This window comes from Epinephelus moara, chromosome 22 (genome assembly GCF_006386435.1).
Source record: "Epinephelus moara isolate mb chromosome 22, YSFRI_EMoa_1.0, whole genome shotgun sequence".
Taxonomy (NCBI): domain Eukaryota; kingdom Metazoa; phylum Chordata; class Actinopteri; order Perciformes; family Serranidae; genus Epinephelus; species Epinephelus moara.
Genome location: NC_065527.1, coordinates 23,186,313 through 23,210,706, shown reverse-complemented (window position 1 = coordinate 23,210,706; position 24,394 = coordinate 23,186,313). Strand labels below are relative to the sequence as shown.

Below are 24,394 nucleotides of genomic sequence, written 5' to 3'. Positions count from 1 at the left end.
AAAGATGATTAAAAGAAAATGCATGTTAACTTCTCTTGAAAAGTCATAACAATCAGAAGTTAAATCCACTCTTTGAGGCACAGCAGTGCTTTGAGCTAAATGCTATGACTATGTTACCTGCTTAACATGTTAAATATTAGTTTATCATGTTCACTATATACTGTAGTTATATGTGTTACCATAGTAACATTTTAATTGTAGCAAGGTACAACAATGCATTTACTTTTTTAGGAGGCTGAGGTCATTTGGAGAAAAACTAATCTACAATACAGAGTGTTATACAGTATGGAATTAATGAATGGTGCAGATGTAGTGGGTAAATATTTATTAACTTTTATTTAGTGAGTTACGTTTTTTAGGATAATGTGCGATGTTCATAATGCACAGTGCAAAGTGCCATATATTTTAGATGCATTTAAAATACGATTTAGTTATTGAAAAATGTGATTAATGTTTTCAAAGGGCTATTTTTTTTGGACAATGTTTAACCTTATAGTTTAAATTGTGCTAAATTTTGACAGTTTTCTACGTGCGTTTAAACACCAAGAAAATTAGTTGCTAGGAACAAACCCAATCAAAACCAAGTGTTAAAGCACCCCAGTCTCTTTAGTGAAAGGTGTGTGCTTTGCACCTACAACAATGCACCTCGACTACCTCCCTATGACTTCTGTACGGTGCATGTCACACTTCCTGGACTGAAAAATTAATTGTTGGTGAACATAATCCAGGCAGCAATCACGTTTCCACTAAAATGAATCTTCGTAGGATATAAAAGTATTTTGTGCGAGTAAGCTTTGCATATTCACAGTAAAACAGTCCCCCTCTTTGACTCTCTTTCTAGTCACAGCTCCTGACTTCTACATGACTTTCTCCGCTGCTATTTTGTCATACCCCCCCCCCCCCACCCCCAGAGGGATCTTCATCCCACCATATTAAGAGTGGAAATGTATCCGCTTCCATTGTAATTACAAACCCACTGGAGGCAAAGCTTCTTGATCTCTGCTGGATCCCCGCTTGCTTTTCTTTTTTCCTTTATTTACTCACCTCCCTCAGCCGAGAGGACAGACACATGCTGAGCTATCAGTTCTGTTTTTCTTCCCTTTCTGTTGGGCATTCTTTGCATCTAATATGCCTGAAATTACAATGGCATTTAGGGAGGCAATAAAAGCGGTGACATCGATGGGCAGGGTGTTTGAGAGGAAAAAGAGACAGGAGTCTGCATTCGTTTGTTCGGGAATTGTGGGGATTGCTGTTCCATATACAGTGTTGCATATGAGATGCTATAAAAATGCACGAGGCTGACTCAAAGGCTGGAAGCATGCCTTTGTTTACTGTTAGTGTCTGGATTAGCCATCTCCAGGCACTGCGAATCCTACTTAAGGCCAAAGTGTGGATTCATAACAGCCCAGGATGAAGGCTTGATAGTGGGGGAGAAATTGCTTTCTGCGGGGACGAAATGAGAACTGCTGAAAAGAAAACAACCATCCCCACTGTCCCATGAAAACAGGCCAGTTAATGCCAGCGGAGTCTGCTACAGTTTGAGGGTTGAGGGTCAAGATGAGGGCAAGCGTTTGATGACCCCGTAGTGATCTGTAACCAAGACCAGCTAAGAGGGTACTGTGTGAGAAGTGTGGCCACCAACAGCCCACAAAAACAAAAACACACACAGGACAACAAAGTGGAGACAAGACAGAGGTTTGTCTGATGTGAAATTGCGTGAGAGTGTTGTCTGTTTCAAATCCATTCAGGGAATTTTTTACACCATCAATCTCCTGTCTGCTGGCTTTGTGAAACACCCAATGTTTATTTCCTGGAATGTCTCAGACTGTGAAGCCACTTTTGACTCCAACACCATCATCAAGTTTGCTGACAACACAGCTGTGGTGAGCCCTTAGATAACACTGAAAATGCCTACCTGAAGGAAGTAGAGGATCCGACTCTCTGGTTTCAAGACAAAAACCTACTCCTGAACGTCAAGGAGCTGATAGTGAACTGTGGGAAGACACAGGAGGGAACAATGCCCCCCTTAATACCAACAGGTCCTCAGTGGAGAGGATGGACAGCTTCAACTACCTTGGTGTCCACATCACTAAGGGCCTGCCCTAGGCACTGCACACTGACTCAGTGGTGAGGAAGGCAAGGCGGAGATTGTTTCATCTCAGATGCTTGTGGATATTCTGGGTATCCCCTCAAATACTGGGGAGTTTCTATTCCTGCACCATGGAGAGTAACATCACTGCCTTGTATGGACACCGCACCGAACAGGACCACAAAGACTTTTAAAGAGTGTTTCACTTGGCTGAATACACACCTCGTCTCCACCAAGCAGTCCAGTTGTTTTCTGGTTATTTTTGCATTACACTGTCAAAAGTTATGGATGGTACCAATAGAAGCAATGTATTCAGTCCTGTTTTTCGTCACCTCTCTGTCGAGGTACCTAGCACACTGATCCAGTACTAAAAGATAGAGCTAGAAACACTACAGTCTGTTGACTGGCCGATAGAAAATTGTCACTCTTGCTCTACAAGGACTGCTACTTTTAAAAAATCCCATCAATGGAAACAGAGACTCGAATAGGATTGACCCCAACTAAGAATTTTCCTAGTCGACCAATAGTCATCATTTAGGGCCATTAGTCGACTAGTCGCCCGCATGTTTATGATATAAATTGAATTATTAAAACATATATTTTGTGCGGGGCAACACAATGGTTTGAGTTGAAGGTGTGAGAAAGAACAGTATCAGTAACATTGTTAACACTGTGCTACATTACAGAGAAATACAAAACTGTACTAATGACCCTTCATTAATATCGGCCTATATTTTATCTACAAGTGCATGTCACACACTGAGCGAGCCGCCTGTTAATGACGCTGTTGGCTAATGAGCATGTAGCTTCTTGCATGTTTCAGATGATACGTCATGTTTGTAGTCAACGAATGAGTTTATACATCACCTTGGGTTCGTCCTTCACCTTCTCAAAATGGTCTCACACTTTGGATTTCCTGCCCGACATGTTATTAACTAGTCTGTGTAATAACCGCAGGGACCAGCCCTGTAGGGGTCGTACACATGCAGCGTTTTCAGCTGCCTGGAAACGCAAGGTTAGGCGCTGGGTGCTACTCTTGTGCCTTTTTTGTGCCAGCTTTAAAGAGCATCTTCCTGTGTCTGTCCTTTACAATTAAATTCCCACACAGTCCAGTCATAAAGGTTTTGATTTATTTTGATAAGACGCAACTTCTAATAGAGTTTCACCTTTTTTTTTTGTTGTTGTTTTTTTCTGCGACTAAGCGACCAATGAAATCTTGCTGTCTACTGACCTTTCTGGTTGACTAACATTAAGTCGAATATTAGGGGGCAGCAACAGACTCTAAACACTCCAGCCTGTCAATTTTCGTCCTGAAAATGTCGGTGTGCAACCCTGTTCTGTGAAATCATGTTTCTCTGCATCACCAATGCTGAGGAAATACAACAAGAGCTGGATGGAGCAGTGATGCAGCTATTACCATCTGGTAACAACCCCACCTACATTTAAAAGTAATAATTCTATACATTAAGGTACGTAAGGGTCAGGTACCTGTCCTGGGGGTACTATACCAAAAGGGTTTGGTGAAAACACACCGGGTGCTGCAAGAATAAGGCCAGGAGAATCATTAAGAATCACAACCACCCAGAAACCACCCTGCTAAGGTTGAGTGGTACCAGAAACACCAGGCCAATACTAAGGTGCTGGCGTCGGACTCCGGGGTTTTTTCGGACCTAATTGTATTGCAGAGTTTTGCACAGTGGCGACCGGATCTTTGCTCTCAAACCACAAAAAAATGTGATGGCACAACAGTCTCCTTCAGTACATTATTCTGTGCTTTCTTTTGATTTTCACATGGGCTAGTCATCCTGTTTAATTTGTCTTCTGATTAAATCGGAACCGTTGAAACAAGTTGTAGGAAGCCTCTGCAAGTAATTGGTTGCTGGCAGACACTCTGTGCTGCAATAAAATGGTTAATCAGCAGTGCCGTGCACTGTAGAGCCGATGCGCTGCTGGTTCTGCCGGCCTGAATAGAATATAATGTCTATAGCCTTACTGTTGTGTACAGCCTTATAGACTGAGCTGAGTAGTGATGCGCGGGTCGACCCGTAACCCGCGGGACCCGCAAATGGACCTGCGGGTCGGGCAGCAGTGATCGTCTGTTAAATCGGTCTGTAAATGATATTTTGACATTATTGGCTATTACTGTCATGGCATCCGAAGGTACTGATGCGTTGAGCAGGTGACAGTCCGCGGTCGTTTTCAAAACACACTTGTGTCACGCACTCCAAAAGAAACTTGTTGAAACTTTAAACAATAATTTATTGTACAAAACGGGGGAAACAAACGTTGACAAAAACAGTTACATAATTCATATTAAATTCAAAAGATAACGAAAAAACAGCTACAAGTGAGAGGGAATAGTGATAAAGTGGTAAAACTTGGCATTGATCCACAGCCTCAGACGGATGCGCTCAAGCGTGCCACGCGCACAAGCTCAGTTGGTAAGCTATACTATATTTTCATATTTTAAACAATGCAATTTAAAAGTTTTGATTTTTATTGATAACCTACATTTACCAACAACAAAAAATTTTTATTGATAACCTACATTTACCAACAACAAAAAGACTGCATTTAGCACCAAAAAAATATGTTAAAAAAAAGTAAATAAAAAAACGAATATCGAATACCAAATTTTCATAACGAATACCTACCCATACAAATGAATATTCGAATATCCGAATATTTGGGTACAGCCCTTATGCCACTAGGATCCTAAATGACGACTGCCCTCCTAAACAATCACGCACTGTGAATTCATTATTACAATCATTTTTTAATGCACAAAATTAAAGGATCTGACAGGATTACATTTGACTGGAATTGCACCTTAAATTATTTTGTTTGACAAATAGATTGATTGATTGGTAAATACACTGCCATAATCTTAAAGGTGCATTGAATATACAGCACACTGCAGGGAAAAGAGTATGCGATGTGAGTGCAGACTCGAGCTGACTGCCCGAAATAGCTCTCAGGCTTCGCTTCATTTAACAAAATCAGCCAAACTTCTGTGGACACTTTTCAGTCGGATTGAGGTTGTAAATACTGAGGTTCAATACTCGGCCCAATTTAACACAGCTACTGTATGTCTGGTGAGAGAAGTGCTGAGTCTGGGGATGGACTGTTTTGCCACTCAGAAAACCAAAGACCATGCTTAGTCAGAGGAGGACAAAAGTGGCTTCATGTTCGTTCAGCTGTTGGAAAAACCAGCCCAGTCAGGTCAAAGAATTCGGATACTCCTTGGTCCTGTGTGTGGATGTTGATGACGATGACTGTGCTCCCCCCGGGGCTGTGGCACTAAAGAAAAGAAAGGGCCACGATGTTCCTAAAAACATATGACAGAGCTCCACCACAACTACAACCACAGCCGCAGCGTTTATGTCTGTGTTGTGGAATGTTCTCTGTTGTTGCTTCCTGTTTGTGCACAACACGGTTTAAAACACCCCTGCTCCTCTTTGACGGAGGTGGCGCTGGTAGAAGCAGTGACACTGGCAAAGGTGATGTTTGTTAGCGATACACAACAGCATGAGCACTCAAACATAATTTCCTGTCTGCTTACTAAAAAGAGCCTAGGTGTGAATGAATGTGTACCTTGATATCACAGGAAAAGCATAAAAGGAATGCCAACCAGGAGCCAACGCACAGTGATGATTATCATATCTAAATCCAATTTCTTCACTCACTGCATGCAAGGACTTCAAGGGAGTCTCAACATGTTGGCAAATAGGCAGCTGGGAATTTAAGTGGCACGTATGTAAGATGAGAGAATATCAGAGTGTTGTAATGGAAATAAAAGAGAATGAGAGAAAGATTTAGTGTGAAGCCTTGTAAATACATTTATTAGGAGGAAGAAATACTGAGAAATAAAAACCTGCCAAATCTTTGTTTCCAGCTCTGTGACTGTGACAGCAACATGACGATAATAAAATTCCTCAATTTGGCTCGTGCCTAAGTTCCAGTCACACCCCGAACGTTGCATTAGAGAACCAGATCGCACCAATAAAGTCAAATCAAACGGATTGCAGAACAGCAATTAATTCCAAGGATAATGACAAGGGAAGCCGTCCAAAAGTGTCTCTACCTCAATTAGTCTCTCATTGCACTGTCGATGCAGACGATGGATGAAAGAAAAACAAATTAAGTTGCAGAGAAGAGAGAGCTGGAGAGAGAGGGAGAAAGGAAGAGATAACGCAGATGAAGGAGGGAGAGGGGTGGAGTGAGATACGCAGTGAGGGCTTGAGAGAAAGGGTGTGGGAAAGAGGGACGGATTAAAGGGAGATAGAGGAAAGAGGGGAGGGAGATGGAGAAAGAGAATTTGCTGTGTTCCTAAGAGCTTTCCTGATAGTAACGGCCACTAATGGACACCAGAGAGGGAGTGATTAGAAAGGAAAAGCTAGACAGGAAGAGCTGAGAAGTACAGATGTGAGTCACAAGAGACAGACAGACATCAAGTAAGACGAAATCTGCTGTACTCACAGCTGTATGGGCTGGGCAGTAGGCGTAGCTCGTGTGCGGGGACTGAGAGTGGTGATGCGGGTGTTGTTGGTGGTGGGATAGGTAGTGCTGCAGATTTGTACGGGTGAAGGACGGGCCGCTCCAGGCCCCTTGACCACCACTGCTACCAGTGGCTGCTGCCTTACTGCTGTGGTAACCTCTCACCGCTGCGCTGGGCTGGTGGGAAGGACAGATAGAAACAAAATGAGGACAGGAAATGGAAATGGGAAACAGAAGGTCAGGGAAAAGGGAAAGGAAAGAGGTTAGTGTGGGTGAGAGACAGAGAAGAAGAGAGGAACTGTGCGGGAGTGCAGTGACAAATGTTACCGCCAAGAACATCAATAGCATAACTGCAAGCAGCCTCCACTCTGCAGCAGGCAAGCACTGACAACTGACTGCCCGCTCACTGACCTGTATCGAAAGAGAAAGCAGGACGTGGTGTTGATCTAAAATCTCCATACCAGAGCATCAAGATTGTTCTCACACTTTCTTTTCACTCATTTTCTCCCTCCCTTCCTCTCTTCCAGCGCCAGATGTTGTGAAACCCCCCTCTGTCACGGTCGAGATGTGTTCTTGCTGGAAAAGTGCTGATTGGTTTGATAAGATGCTTGGATTACAGGCTGGCAATGGGCTTCTCAGTGTGGCATTATGTATAGGGTATCAACAGGGTCCAGGAAACACAGGGCTGAATCTGCTGACAGGCTGGCTTATGCCGCTCTGAGATGGGTTACCTGGGCTGTCATGGCCATTGGAGCACAGACAAAAAAATACAGGACACACAAATGCCGATCTGTGGCATTTTGACAAGAACTAAGTCAAACACCATGCACACTTAGCCATTTAGAGTTTGTTTTAACCTGTATTAAGCCTCCAAACAGCAGGTATTACTGCATTAAGTTTATAGTGTTTGTTAGCTTGTCAATCACAGAACAGTACACTTGCTGTCCAAAGAAAACCATGTATCTCAAATTTGATTCTCTACCACTATAAGCACTGTCACAAAGCTGGGAACAGAGCAGTATTTCAAGCTTTGTTTATATCTAAATAAAGAAAGACATGCAATCTAGAAAACAAGATGGCAGCCTCACAACTAGGGATGTCACTGTGAGGAAATAAATAAACTTGTGACAATGCAGGTGTGCCCAATTGCACCAGATATATGACAAGAAAAGACATTCATTGATGATGTTCAAAATCTGTAAAGCACTGTATGAAGTTTAGGGTTGGGTACCAAAACCCAGTACCTACTAGACCGTATCACAATGCAGATTCTGGTGCCTCATTTCGGCGCCAAATTGTGTGCGTAGTGAGTGTGCAGCTAAAAGAGAGAAAGCAAGAAAGAGGGAGAGCGTATGTGTGACTGTGATGTGTAACAGTGAGGTTGCGGCAACCGGAGCAGAGAGTGTGAAGATTAACGGAGCAGTGCAATGTGTGTACAGTTTAGGCTATTTGTCACTGTATAAACGCTACAACTCTTCATGGCCAAAGACAAGTTTCTGTGTCTTGCCTGTCACTTGCTGAGTAAAGTGAAGGGTAAGCAAGCAAAGCTAGCCTCTCATTGGAACCTGACCAGGCTCACTTAAGATGGACTGTTAAGGTGGATCAGCTCTTCTCATCGTCGTGACAATCTCAACTGATCCTAAACAGACAGAGTACTTCTTTAATCTTGTTGACCTTTGTTTTGTGCTTGATTTTTAAGTATTGGTTCAGGTTCTGTTTAGGCACGGCTACGGTCTTAAGTTACTATTAATGCAAACCAAACAAGTCCTACTGCTGCAGTTTCACATTAAAATCAGTTAACTGGCAAAACACGACTTGACCTTTATTATGAAGTAATAAAGAAATGCAATGTGTTCTTCAGTGAAATTAGCCCTGCCACTATCATACATCAAAAATGTGTCTACAAAACAAGATTACAGTTATTTTCGGCATTTGTTGTCAACTGATCAGTGTGAAAATTGCAGTGACTAATGACACAAGAGGAAGCAGCTACAGCGAGCTGTTAGATGAAGAGCTGCAGGCGACAGGCTGCACACCTCCAACTTCTGAGTGATGAACACAACTCCTTTTCCCTCATTAATGTTGTCAGGTTCACTATTAGCATTGGTTTAAATATTGCCAAATGGGCTCTTTTGCTTTGACACTAAATCCTCCACCGGCATCTTGTCGGTCAAATCTTACTACTCTTGTAACAGGATAAGTGAAAGTTGCGACTATGCTGCTGCTGCTGCTCAGAGCAGACACTTTTAGTTTATTATTGTGGCGCCTGTTGTTTGACAAATTAATTTAAAAAAAGAAAAACAACAGTGTGGGCGACAGGCAAGAGATCAGCCCCTCCATGATGTTGCAATGTTGCTACCACAACTTTTAACACGAAGTCAACCAATCCCCATGAACTCAGTGCAAGTTCGCAATTTTGTCCAATGACCACATCGTTTCTGCAAATTTGTCCAATGATTGGAGTTTCCTGTGACCCATCACCAATGACAGCGGTTCCCTTGCACACCACTACACTCACTTCCTTGCTTGCTTCTGGTTGTGAGGATGACGACGTGTGAAACCTCTCGCATTTACCAATAAAAAATACTGCTTTAGACCATGCAAGGAAATTTCTTAATTTTCTGCACAAAAGCGGGGCAGACAAGACAAACCACCACGACCAAGGCCGTTGCATCTAGATCTTTTGCATGTGCTTTAAGAGTTAAGGTTAGTCAGATTGAATATGCGCGGTTAGCAGTAACATTAGTGAGGTATGAATCACAAACACTGAACAGTGCAGTTTTATTCTAACTGAAACAAGTTGCCTTTGTTTGCAAGGCAACAATTTTTGCAATTTTCACTTGCTCCCACAATTTCATTGCACAAAAATCCAAGCTAAAAACAGTGCAACATAAATCGTAATTCTTTAGAAAACCTGCCTTGAAATCAGGCATTTGATGCCACCACAATCCAAAAAAATCCTGCGAAATCCTAGAGGGACTGAGGAATGTAATTGGTGTATGCCCAAACACCACGCAACACAGTGTAACACCAGTCAGACTGAGGACGGCTGCAAGCCTACTCACGACAGCAAGAAGAAAAGCTCCTTTGTTGTTGTATTTTGCTGAACAACAAGCAAAAACTGGTGTATAGTACACACATTTTGAGCAGCAAACATTCCAAACAGTTCTGAATGTTTTTCAGTATCATCAATTTAAAATTTTAGGGTTTGGGACTTTTGGTTTGGCCAAGAAAGCACTTTTAAGACAAACATGGAGTCTCAAAACTTGCCATGGGCATTTTCCACTACTCCCTTTCATCATACTGCAGACAAAACAATTAGAAAGTCAAAGATGAAAAATCATCTTCAGTTGCAGCCCAGCGAGTTTAAAACACTCACTAATCTGTGTTTAATGTCTTAAATAGAGATCTTACAGAAATATTATAACAATTATTTTAACTAATAATAAGGTTTTGATTAAATTACAAATGCTGCTCTGATCTTTCTGGTTCAGATTTCATTACCTCTGCGAAAACACGACATATGATGTCATCTACAGACCATTAACATGATTTAATTTACATTTGTGAATGGTGTGCAGAGCAAAGTCAAACCACCTTGAGTGAAGCACAGCTGTACATCACTAGTGAGCATTAACAGTCCCCTTTAGCCCCTGTTGGATTTTCACTGAGGTCAGAGGCCATCCCACACAGGGGATACTGAGGGGGGGCCTTGGCAGCCATATAGACTCACAGCTGTGCTTAGAAAGATTGCCAGTCTCGAATTCTTCATCACGAAAGAACCGGAGGGGGAAAACGTAAGCCAAAGTTCAGTCTAATACATACAATATATAACGACAGGTTTAGGGTTCATGTTAATATGAAACAGGAGGAGGCCGTTTCCCCCAAAGCAGGATAAATGCACTCATACAGTACCACATAGAGTGCACAGAGGAGCCTGAAAGAGGCCCACTGGTGTAATAAAACTGAAGGTTCTGGGGGAAAAAAAAGACAAGTATGTGAAATGCTGATTTTGAATCACCAGGTTTTGTTCGGCATCAGAAATGGAAACTCAAGAAGAAGCGAGTTTGTGTAGATTTTTTTCCTGCTTTTGTCAAAGACATCAAACACACTGAGCTGCTATTTTCTCTCGGGCCTTAAATGACAGATTTAGTCATAGGGTCAAAATTTGAGAACTGTGTGTGGGCAGGATATATTGTACTAACAACACATCAGCATTTAGAACTATGCCTCACTGATGCAAGTTATTGAGTGCTATAGAGACATTCTCACGCTATTATACAGCCACTGTAAAAGCCAGAAGCGAAGGAACACCACCAAGTATGGTACATTAAGCTGCATGGGCACAGCCGCTTCTTTAACGCAAGTATTCACCAGTTCATAGAGTTTAAGTGCCGCCCCAAGCCAAAGACAACCTCCACTGGCCTTATAAATGAGGATTATTCAGCCAAAGAGGAGGCGTTTAGAACTAATGCATCTGCGCCCATGTGTTTTGTTCAAGACCCCATCTCAAGGGAGAAATAGCTTTTAAATATGTTTCACACATATAAGTTACATAAGATAATAGTCATTGATGAAAATGTTTAAAGGCTTGGTTGCTATGCTGCATAAGTGACAAAATATCCGCCCCTTGTATCAAAGGGGCTAAGCTGTGTTTTACCATGAGGCTGGGATCCGAGGGTCTTGACATTCCTCGACTGGAATGCATGATTGGTCCCCGGACTCAGATTCATGTCACAGACTTTCATCGGCTCGTCAGAGAGCTACACTCTGCCCATATTTCTCCATTTTATATAAGGGCCAATCGGATCTGGTTACTCAAGGTTTTTCCTCGTCTGAGGGGGAATGTTTTACATGCAGACAAACAGATGTGTGTGTATGTGGTGGCTAGTGTCGGCATGTGTTTGTGAGTGCATGAATGTGTTTATGTTTCTGTGTGTGCAGCAGTTGATTTGCTCAAAATACGCAGAGGGGGATGACGAGGAAGAAAAACACCGTTTTCACCCATTTTTTTTCAACACTGGCAAATCATATTCTTTGTGTGTGTGAGTATGTTTTGTATGTCTACCCTTAAGAGGACATTTTGTCCTTTAGAGCACAGTTTAAGGGTCAAGACTTGGTTTTTTCCTAAGTTTAGAATTACGGTGTTTCCCACAGAATGAGACTCTAATTGAAGTGGTAGGCAGCAACTTCCTGTTGGCGCAGGGACTGCAGGGTGCTCTAACTGGTGCCATGTCATTGTTCCAACTGCGCATTAATCCAAAACCCAGTATTATACAGGCTAACACCCCAATTAATGTCCCATTGAACCAATCACCATTTGTCCGCCAGCCCGTTTTGAAAACAAATGCCCATTGCTCCGAAGAACCAAAAATACACACTCTCCCTGTAGTTAGAAAGATCCAAGGTCTGTTATCAATTAGGAATGCCGCAATATTTTTTTCCTACAATTGACAATGCATGACCTTTCCTACTCTGCCTCTGATTGGCCTACCCTGAAATTCCTACCCTAACCCAAACCAATCTCATTTCTCATGCCTAAACCTAACCAATTTAACCAACAACTGCAACATGTAGTCAATCAGATGCAGAGAAGGGAAGGTAGTGCCTTTGCCATAGCAGAAAAAAAAATGGCACTCAAGAAGGTGCGATGATCTGTTTGAGAAGGTGGGGTTTTTTCATAGGAATGGGCCTCCAGAGCAATGTGCGTCTGTTTTCAGGAGAACGGGTAGTTTGGCAAGACTATAGGGGTTCGGGAATAATGGTCAATCAGAACAATGAGCAGTCCCCCACTAGCTAGCTAAATCATGTCTCAGTTGTGGTCTAATAAACAGTAAATTCATCAAATTCAGCTACATTTAGCCGGCGCTATTTTCTAGCTCTCATATTTTGCGGGACCTATGTGAGCACAGTTTCCATGGGAATGCAACCATTTTCATCTAAAGTAAGGTGGAATAACGAGAGAAAGGGAGCGTGAGAGGGAGCGGGGTGCGCACCTCCAAAAACAGAAATAAATATGTGGCGGGCAATAATTATATGGTGGCAGGCTGCCAAAATAAATAAATGTATGGGAACCCCTAAATTAGGTTAAGGCTCAGGTTGGGGATGAGGTTGGAGTTAGGAATGTGTGGTGATGTGAGTAGTATCCTTTCATCTAAAGTAAACTCTGACCCCATGGGCCCCATGAGACAAAACTGAGACTACTGTACTCTTCTTGGGGTTATGATTTCTCAGAGGATTTATGGAAGCAAGTCACACTGTGTCTAAAAGTATATGTATCTTGTTTGTGTCTTCAGATTTCACCTAAATCATTTGAGCTATGCCTCAAGAGAAGGAGCACAAATTTTGTACAGCACTGTCAGGATCAAGTCTCTTGTTCCTCATGCAGTATCTCACAGTTTGATAATCTCTGATCTAAAGTGAGTAGGGCTGGGTACCACATTTAACGTGTGAGATATTTGACTTCTTTTGCTAAATCATAAAGGAGTTTTGTAGGAAAACATATTTATATTGCTTACAATGCATTGCCAGAAAAAGATATCTTAGCAGTCAGTCATTTATCCTGAAACCTTCAAACCCAGCTGCATAGCTCTGCTCCACAGCCGATTCACATAAAATATCTTCCAGCATGTTAACCTTAGATCATAATACATGCCGCAAATAGAGGGATGTGCATTATTTTCTTGATACAGGATATTCATTTGGCTAAACAGAGAAGAAAAATGTAACTACTTCAGCAAGCTAGGACGTTATCAGCCCCATTTATTACTAAACATGCAAGTTGAGGCTTGATAATGCTTCACCTTCAGCTATGAAAAAGTGAGTGGAGGTTGTGGCTCCATTAATACGCTGAGATGAACCAGAGCATAGCACCTCTCCAGAGTCCATTTGTCACCGGTTAAGTGATTTCCTTCCCTCTCTTCTCTCTCCCTGGTGACACTGCGTGGTTAAGGGTGTCAGGGGAAGGACCTTTGCGAATTACAGAACTCTTGTGTGTCCTGCTTCTCGTATGGAAATGGTTTCTTTACATAATGTGCAGCAATAGAGGGTATTCAACCGTGGGTCATTCTCAATTCAATTCAGTCAGATAAAGACTGATTTTCTCTTCCATTGCTGGATGTTTTAATCCTGAAAACAAATGCATATTTGTCATTAACTAAAATGAACAACTTTCCAGATGAATCTCAAATGTATTGCTCTTTTGGAATACAGTAAATGAAATCCAGCCTGGTGGTTTGGGTGATAATGGTAGTGTCAAGTCCTTGGAGATGGAAGTAAACAAAGTTAAACTGGCCTATTTTCTGATTCCTGAACTGAAAATAAAAAAAAGAAAAGAAAAGGCGCTGCTCTGTCATTCACAGGAGTCATTTCTCCGTGAACACTGTGTGACCCCATAACTATGATGAAACCTCCCCATGAGGTTCCCTCTAAGGAATAATATGGCCATACTGAACAATTCCTTGCTTTCCAGGAAATATTTCCACCATGAAATCTATAACACAATAGAACAAAAACACACTGCGGTATGGTGTTGAGGAAGCAAACTGTGGCCTATTGCCGAGACATCAGATTGCTTTTGTATTACAGAAAGTTTAACAGGAATACGTCTTTATGGCTCGCTGTGAAATTCTACAGTTTTATGGTTTCAGCTTGGTATATTGACTTTCTTGCTGGATGAATCAGACACCCCAAGGCAACAGATTGTCTGTTGTTATACTTTTTTTCCTGACAACTTATCTAATTTTACCTTGAAGAGGATCTATTATGCTCATTTTCAGGTTCATGCTTGTATTTTCAGTTTCTTCAAGAAAATGATGAAACTGAAAACACAGTCCACTCTGCTCACATTGGTCAGAGTTTACGGGTCTTCTGTATCTCACCGTCTCTGCACCATCATTGCAGGCAGTGGAATGACTGCAACAGTGTATAGCCGCACTTTCCACCATAAAAAAATCACTAATATGTATTTCTAAACCACAACCTTCACAACCAGATATGTTCCACCAGGAATATGATCCAAAAACAGAGAAATTAATTAAATTAGTCAAGCTACCAAGAAAACATGTTTCTCCTGACGTTAGCATGTAGCTACATGTAGCAGTGTAGACTACATATCGTAATCACTTACAGTGGTGTGCCTGGAGTATATGATCATATGAAGAAATCCATCACAAGCTAACATCATCTTGTCTCAACATAATCGGCAGAATAAATGTTGGCATTCTACATATCTGCAAACCACAGTTACATTTGTACATTACTGTGTAGCAGTTAGTTTCCATACATTTCTAAAATGCTGGGGTTAACATGGTTATGTTTAGTCACAAAAAACACTTGGTTATGGTGAGGAAAAGATCATGTTTGCCTTAAAATAATCATTGTTGGTGGCAAAATCATGGCAAGAAATGCCAATGTCTCGCTTAAAAACGTAGTGGCACATCACTGCTGGACATTTTGCCTTTGTTTCCCTAAAAAACAACCGCTTTATACTAAACATTATGACAAATGGCCTTGTGTCTGCACGCTTTTCTCTTTCTCTATGCACTAATAACACTTAACTTTAATTATCTCAACATCCTAAAGGCATTGTGCCCCACAGCTGTTGTTGGATCCATGGGTACTGTAAGGCAGAAATGGTGATTTCCCACAACACAGATCCAAATCAAAATGTCCTGGTTTCCTGTTGGCCTATCTGCTTCATCTTGGCTCAGCCCTTTTTTTTTTTCAAAGAGATGGGAGTGCTGCCAAAAAGCCCCCTTTTTCTTTCTGTGTCATCTCCATATTCCCATTTTACATGAAACACATGTAGAATAACAGACAATCTCCAGTCCATTGGCATAAAATTGACTTATTAAAAAAAAAAAAAATCCAATGAACAAAATTGAAGTCCCAAAAACTCAACACTAAACGACTTCATAACCAAGCCCCAAAGCATATTTGAAATGAAGGTTGAAATGAATGGTTTAAGGGTGAGAGGCTTCAACACAAGGACCAAGGAAAGTCATCCCAGATGGCATTAGTTAGGGGATATTGTCTTCTAGAGGGCCCTCCACGCCTGGTTGCTCCGTTTGGCCGGCTATGAAAGAGATGCAGCTTTCCTTTGGCATCTCTGATGACTGACTTCCTGGAAGCTGTGTTGCGTGAAATGGCCTCCTCTGTACCAGCCGCTCTCCTTTGCCAATCCTCATCCTCTCACACAAGTCAGCTTCCCGCCGCCAAACACGTAGGATTTGACTGTCACTCCTGGCAAAATGCAGCAGACAGACGTACGACGGGCTCTGTGGGTCACCAGCAGTTCCACCTACAATCCCAAACAGCACCTCTGATCACCCACCCTCATCCTTTCTCCAATGCTCGAGGACCAAGTTCAAGCGTAACCAAGGCAACGCAGTGGCAGGGCATGTGTGGATTTTGGCGCGTGGGAAGTCTGACAGGTTTCAGGCTGCTCTCAGTTGAAAAAGGGAAGAAATGAGCGATTGAGAAACTACCCCTGGTGTCTCCACACTCACTAGCACTGGGGCAGAGAGGGCTGGCAAGGCCAACACCACACACTCCGTCTCTGCTTGTCTCTCTTTCTCCCTCTTTTCCTTTCCACTTCTTCTAATAACGCTCTAAGAAAACACTTCTGCGATCTCAGATGAGAGTCTGGAGGGACCCTGAGTAGGTGGTAACCAAGGCAACTGGGTCAGAGGGTGACATTATAACCACGATGGCTGACAGCCACTCATACAAGCAGTACAGTACTGTACTAAGGGTCAACTGTGCCAAGTTTAGAGTGTGGTGTATACTGTTAAGATTTCTGCACTGACCTCAGTGTGACTGAAATCTCTGTTGACTGGAGTCCCCATACAAACTGTTGTGACCCTGCCTGCTTGGAGCCTTTGCTGTAGTCTCAAGAGATGAACAGAATACACAATGTACCATCCTCAAGACGCACTTTTATTCAGTGTATAGGGTGGCACAGTACCCTGTTTATGTACTCCAGCTCAAAGAGAAGGTGTTTGCTCCGACCTGTTTTCATACTTAATAGTGCTCTGAATCTTCTGAGGTATGGAAAGTAGGGATTGGGATGTGAAGAGGAGGTGCAGAGGGGGTACGCAGAGGGACACAAAAAAGGACAGAAAGAGGGATATTTACTGAGCGAGTCTTTGACCTCTGAGAATCTTTGACGAACAATAATATGACCCTTCCACAACTTTCTGTGTCTGTTATCCTTCTCTCCAAATATTTTCCTTGGCCCGACACATGTTTATGCTCTCATGAACTGCGAGCCTGGGGGGCTGCTGCTGTGAAGCGGATGTAGAGCCTCAAATTTGCATCTTGACATCCTATGGGAAGCAAATGGAAAGACATGGGGGGTGATCTGACTAACAGACAAACTCACTTTGTTGAAGTGGCCTGATTTTGATAACACCTATACCAGGGGAAACACATACCCAAAGCAATCTGCGCTCCCTTTCTCCAATAGCGTCCCTCGACCTCCCGCTATACTTGGACAAACAAGGAGAAGCAGCATCCACCCGCTCAGTGGAGAAAGGACATAAACATTTACACTGGGGTACTTTAGGGGGAGATGTCGGCAGAATGCTGCAAATAAGTTGATGATGGAAAATGAGATGAAACTAATCAAATATTAATTAATGAGCTAGTTCACTGACAGAAACTAATAATTTTGGTAATCTATCAATTGTATAAAATCAGGTTAACAATGCCAAACAGTTTCAGCTTCCCAAAGAATGCTGATTTTCTCTGCTTTGCACTATTGTAAATTTAACATTGTGAGGTTTTGGACTGCCGGGCGTGCAAAACAAGCAAACTGAGTCTTCACAGAGCAGGTTCTCGTAACCAAGGACCGACCTGGGACCTGCTTTGGGCCAGATTCAATTTTTTGTCATGATTCAATAGCTGAGTGGATCCATGCATACTTGCTATGAACCAGCGTTGTCGAGCTTGTCTGACCTAGCAACAGTTAACTAATAGGGCGGAACTTGGGCTGGTCAACTGTTCTTGGGTCTTTTTTGGACCGTGTTTGACGCCTGGGATCCTGTTGGATTAGGAAAACAAATTTATGCAGGTAAGTGTCAGGCAGATTTTCCGCAGGTCTGTGCTGGATTAGGTCCAAAAGTTTGGACTGGTAAAGCCTTATAATCTGAAGACAGCACCCTGGGTTGTCTGAAAATTAAAATTACTAAGATTTTTATATACTGCATTGTAAAAAATATTGAGACATAAATTAGGAATTCAAAAATGTATAATTTACAGCCACAAACTAAGCCATCTAAAGATAAATTGGAAAATGGATTGTCATCCTTACAGTAACTAAATGCAGCATTTAAATTTCAGTCATTTATCACTGAATGCAAAAAAAAAGAAAACTGTAAAAACATTTCACTGACTTTGAACGCCACCACATAGATGTTTTGAAATACAGGAATCCAGGATGAAATGCACAGTGCTTCAACCTGTTAACAGCAGTATAGAGACAGGCTGTTAATGTCTGCTGCTGAACTATGATTACAGCTGTTTACCCACTGGGGCAGCCAAGCTGTGTCTGAGTGGATCACACCTCCAGACAAATGCTTTCACACTGACATTTTAGTTCTCTTCTTATGTATGCGTTTTATACACCCACTTCTCTGGCTCTGTCACTTTGTCTGTTCGCCTCACTCTATCACTGTCTCCCTTTGTCTCTCTCTCTCTCTCTCGCTCTCTCTCTTTGTTTCTGTACATCTTTCCACCTCTCTCTCCCTCCTTCCATCACTCTATAAACTGTGGGGATGATGGATGCCTCTGATTGCCTGAGGCCTCTGAGTCCAGCACACTAAATCCCAAGTGTTGTTTGGAGTTCTGTGCCATTAAAACAAACACCTACACAATGCAGAAATAGCCACACATGATCACTCAGTGCGAGGTGGCGTATTTGGGCAGAGGGAGCTGTGGTAAAAGTGCAGAACATATGGACTGTGCTCTTAATTAACACTAAAGCTAAAACAAAACACTGGGGATTGCTATGCCAGTTAATTACTGCATACTGAATCAGAACATTTGATTTGTTAACTACTCTTTGTTATCTTGTCTTGCTACAGGTGTAAAGTATGTTTTGACACTGACAATAAACAACATAGTTCTCATATGGCAATTTGGTAAATGTATAAAATTTCACAATAGCTACAATACACAACATCTTACCAGAGAGCTAGCAGAACAGTATCTTTAAATGGTCGTGCTGCAATATAATAAGAGAACAGAAGTGAGTCAACATAGGGCTGGGTGGTATGGACAAAAACTGAACGGCAATACACGATATACATCCCGGTATTTTCTACGCAGTGGGTTACGTGTTCAGTTGCAAGCTGATCTACGGCCGAAGTCCCCTGTTATTTTTGCTGCATGTGTTTTTCCACAGCAGGGCAGGTAAAAGACGTTTACCTGTTGGAGGTGAGCTGTTTGCAGAGGTGCAGTAAGAGCCTGTTGTTTGCAGCTCTTCATCAACATCTCACTGTGGCTGTGTCTGATTTGAGTGTTGACGGACAAACTGTGAGTGGGGCGGAGCTGTGCGGAGACTGTGAGAAAGGAAAGATGCACACTGGTGTGCAATATGTAACGCAACTTGACCCTATATCAATATAAACGGTATGGTCTAAATTCATAACTTGCTTGAAAATATTTATATATATTGTACATAATCGATATATCGTCCAGCCCGAAGTCAACATGTGTAAGAAAAGTAAACTTGAATGAAAAGCACTGATATGTTAACAACATGAACTTTGATATTTCAGTCTGGACCGAAGTGGTAGGCCCAGTACTGCTGCTAACTTCCACCGGCTGAGTGGCTAACTTCCAGTTTAGCTCTCTACTAACTTGAATGAGGATAAAATGAAGCAATGGTTCTTCTAGACTATTGAAATATTATCAGACTGAATGGATCAAATCCTGATAGCTAAACAAGTCATTTCACAAGGGTCATGTCGCTCAAAAAATTGTATCCACTGGTTCACAGACATCTCTCTCTCAGTGTAAATCTAAGGGGAAAAGTCCTTTTGGGCCCAATGGCATCAGGTGATGGACTCAGAAGTTGTAATTTGAGGGGAAAACATGTCCAGCGGAGGATAATTGTTTCATCTGTGAACCTGGTGAGTTATAATGGAGCCAAATGTTGTACTTTTGTTTAATATTGTCATTATCAAAGAATGTTTTACAGGGTTTCCACACATTTTCACAAGAGAAATTTCCAAACTTTTCATGACTTTTCAAGGATTTTTTTTCCCCTTGTTCCACTTGCCCAGCATTTTGAAACATATCAGATTCAAACTCTATTCAAACACAATTTCAGCTAGCTGGCATATACGAAGGGAGAGACGAACCCCGAGAGAAAATGGCGAAATGTACACGGTGGTAAACAAAACACTGTCACACATCAACACATATTAGAGCTACATTATGTTGACAGCAGAAAATGACTTTTCTGATGTGTTGCATTACGTGCAGCATTATAAACAGAACGTTACTGTAACAATTTCATGACACACAACAAAATTCCATGACTTTTCCAAAACTTTCAACGATTTTCAATAATTCTATGACTTTTTGAAGGTGTAATTGCAGAGCAACACAGCCACACAATCGCACAAGTATAAATGCTCACAACGGTGTAGGCCACTTGCATATGACAAGTTGCTGTTTTACCGCGGTAGGAAAAAATCCATATGACCCTAGTTTGTACCATCTGCGTGGCATGGCCATCCCTGGAGCCATGCCACAAGCAAGCTGAAAAACAGTTACCATGATCTGATATTTTATCTCTGTATAGATTTTAGATCATATCACCCATCCCTGGCTGCAATCATTGTTCTGTATTCCGGAATAGCCATGTGAAACGACAATAAAATGAGTAGTGGTACCATAGAAACCACATGTATCTGCACAGCGTAGCTCGCGGCGGGACAAGGCAGCACTTAAGTTTGTCTGTGTTACTGTCATTGACGCATCTGTCCCAGTGGCCCAAAGTGAGAAGACGGGAAGAGGAGAGGGGGAGTAAGATGAGAGGAGATGAGCATGGCTTTGAGGTGACGTAGAGTCTTCCATGGCAGGCTCTTGTCTGTCTGTCAGAGGTTGTTTAAGTCTGACTCCCTCTGTGCGTGTGTGAGTGTAGAAAGGCAAAAAAGAAAGACCTTGCATTGTATCTTCCTCTCTCCTCCCCTCTTCTTCTGCAGTGTCCTTGGCTTTCTGTTCCCTCCAGATGGGCCCCGGTCGCTGCAGCACCTCTCAGGATGACGTGGACCCCAGCTGCCTACTGCCGCTGCGGCTGCTATTTCTAGGCCTGTACCCCCTTTCAACCTCGAAGAAACCTGATACCACCTTCAAACGTGCACATCTGTCAGGCATCATGGAACGCACTGTGCATCAGTAGTGCAGGTACAGAGAAAAAAGTTGTTGACTTGTGTGGAAGATAAAAGAAAAAGGGCGTTAATGTTGTAATGGACATTTGTCATGCTCCTTTTCAACAGACGAAGGGCTAGTGAGCACAAACTTAAAAGAAACCACACACACAAACGGAAACAAAAAGTCATGCTGACACACATTACTCATATGAATGACAACCCCCAGAGGGTCAGGGTCAAAACATGGACAGAAAACCCCATTCTCCTCTACACAGTTACTCTTTTCTCCTCTCAGGCTCGAAATCTCTTTTCTGTTTTGTTGTCTCCGTCAGATCCCTGTGGAGGCTGGAAATGAAGAATTAAGACAAGAGCACGAGAAAACAAACCAAGTTGCAACCAAGTCGGCGAACACTGCAGTCCTCCAATAACAACACTTCTTGATAAAAGTCTATTTTCTCTGCACACTGTCTCCACATGATGTTATCATTTTTCTTTAAATTCAATAAAGTCTTCTCTCTCCGCTCGGATGAAAACTGTATAGTTTTGAGATGAGCACACAGTTTTGTGCAACTTTCCCATATGAGGCCGCCTTCTGCAATATGACTTGCTGAAATGCTGAGGATATACTGCTGCGAGAGGCAGACACAGATTATTATTAAACCTTGGGCTTTGTTTTGATTTCCACTAAAGAAAGACAGACAATTATCCGCTGAGTAAAGGAGACAGAATTTTTCCAATGGTTAAGAGTTGGATCAAGCTTTTATAATAGGTTTGTCCTCAGCAATCACAAAGTAAAACTTCTTCCAGAGGACACATGTAAACACCTTCTCTCTCCTTGCAGCCTTCGGTGAGAGCTGGGTAAGTGACCGTGAGGCCCACGGAGAGCAAACACTTGAGTCACATTGAACTCAAATGTTTGGGAAGGACCACTGAATGTTTTCTTTTTTGTTGTTTTAATAAAATAGACTCAACCTGGTAATAAAATGGTATTGTGTTAATTCTTCCCTGAATTTGTGAAGCCAGCCACTTAAGTGAAGTGTTTACACTCCTTTTAGTGAACTTCATTTCCAAAGGAAAAGTGCGCACATTGGGCCTCTTTATATATCAGGGCAATGAACATCCTCAGAGTGGAGAATAATTCCACAATGCGTCATATCTCGTGCTCTATCTCCTGCACCACTATCTCTCCATCTCACTCGTTCCAACGTATGAAAGACAGGGTGGAAGGGACTGCAGTGGGGGGGAAAAAAAGACTGATCCCGCCGCTCTGCACCCCAGTGGAGCATAACAGGGTACGCATGTAGAGTCATGAGCACATTCCAGCTCTCCTCTAGACCGCTGACACAGGGACATGTCAGAACAGTGGCTCTTGGCCCCCTGAGAAAGCTCGACAGCTATACTGTCACTGTTTTGAAAGGACTGTACTGTGATACCGATGCACCACCACCTGTCAGATTATGTGGCTTTTCCTTTTTTTGTAATGCTCTTTTGGCCTGCGAGGGGGAACCTTACCTTTTCTCCTGTCAACATCCACACACAACTGTTTGGAAATGCTGGTATAGAGATTTGATAATTTGCTCACAGACACAGAGTTGAAACTCACATGGTCCTTTTTCACACCTTTGGCTTTACAGGCACTATCCACTGAACTGTTATGGATGATGCAGTGAAAAAGCCCTGAAAGCACCAATGTGAGGAAGTAGCTATGGCACTTGAACTTGTGTGCATTCAGTAATTAATTAAGTTAATGGAGTGCAAGCACTCATGTGCCTGCCCTGCGGTGATAGAGTGCAAAGTGAATATTTGCTACTCATGGTGTTGGTGATAGTCCTCTGTACCAAGAACGCAGCTTCCGGCCTCCTGCCTCAGGGCATTCTCACTCCCAACTCCACATATACCAACACTTGGTCAGTAGCCCTTGGCTTGTGATACCAACACACAGATGCATCCTTTAACGTCTGTATGAGACACAACAGGCCACATCATTATTACTTGTCCAAAGGACCTAGTATAAAGAGCTAGGGGCGGTGAATGGATCAAACAAACACAGGACTTCACCCAGAAGGTCTGTGTTTGTGTCCAGTGTGACAGCAAAAGTCAGCGTGGAGTTATTTTAACAATGTAACATAGCCACATTTTGTTACATTAGCAACAAACGTACGTATTGTTATGCTGCCTTTACATGGGACACCTGAACTCATTGTTGTTATAACATGGGTAGCAAAACAGCATGAACGCTATTGTCGGCACCTAGAAGTTGAAGAGGCTTACAATTTCACAAGCTAGCATGTGGGTCACGTATTGCAGGAAATGCAAAGGTATGTGAACAGAGGAGAAAAAAAAACAGGCTGTTGGGAATATCAACATTTTCCTCACACATAAACTAATGACTAACATTACAATATATTATCTATGTTGTTATCTCTGTATTATCTATATTATTATCTTGCCTTCCACCAAATACTCCAACTCAATCAGTCAAAATCCGATGTCATTGTTATAGGTCAATCCACAACAAGAAAACTAATTTTGGAAAGCCTTGGCGATTTAACACCTCTTGTAAAACCCTCAGCCAGAAACCTCAGCGTCATTTTTGACCAGGACTTGAACTTTGAACTTCATGTAAAAAAAGTGGTCCAGACATGTTTTTATCATTTAAGAAACATAGCCAAAGTCAGGTCTTTTATTGGGGGCTTTGAGTTTGAGCGATGCTGCGGTTTAGCCAATCACAATGGAGGGGGCGGGGCCGAGACATGCAGGTGTCCCCAGGAAATATGTGCCTACAGAAACAGCAAGCTCCGCGTCCATGGCGACCGCTCCACCCAAAACGCCGTCTCGTCAACGTGAAAAAAATATTTTTTCCAGCAGATGTCTTAGTTACAACATGATTAAGTAATTTCATGTTGTATCCGACAACAGGAGGCTTTTAACAGATGACGTCCTGATGTTAGCTTTGCTGCTGCTGTCAGCTGTCCCTGTCAGCTGCAGCCACTGATGCTTTCTAGACATCGTGATTTCCCAAAACTGAATAAATACCACACATAGCAACGCAAAACTTCTTTGCTAGCTCAGTCATGTTGTAACTAAGATATCCGCTGGAAAAACTTTTTTTTCATGGACCGTTTATTGAGTTACTGAGTTACTACAGACACCGCTAACAGGGCTAACAGCTAACGGTTAGCCCAGCTAATCTACGATGACCATGTCGATGACCATACACAGAAATAGTGATGTTTGTTCAATCATTTGTTTATAGACTTTACAAACATCAGATTAGTCTAAACGGTGATACAGTGACGTGAAAAATGTATGTATATATATATATATATATATATATATATATATATACATACAGTGGTGTGAAAAAGTGTTTGCCCCCTTCCTGATTTCTTACTTTTTTGCATGTTTTCCACACTTAAATGTT

General features: G+C 42.2%; 1 protein-coding gene across 5 annotated transcripts in view; it reads right to left on the bottom strand.

The window, feature by feature from the left end:
• rbms3 (RNA binding motif, single stranded interacting protein) overlaps positions 1-24,394 on the bottom strand; it is a 381,273-nt gene that overhangs the window by 292,349 nt on the left and 64,530 nt on the right. For 3 of the 5 annotated variants that reach the window (XM_050035272.1, XM_050035279.1, XM_050035273.1), the window contains exon 3: positions 6,569-6,763. The exons of 1 other annotated variant lie outside the window; for it this stretch is intronic. In XM_050035272.1, coding sequence (XP_049891229.1) covers positions 6,569-6,763 — 195 coding nt within the window. Of the gene's footprint in view, positions 1-1,915; positions 1,999-6,568; positions 6,764-24,394 lie in introns of those variants that run through there. One more of the 5 variants, XM_050035278.1, reaches the window with a different exon arrangement.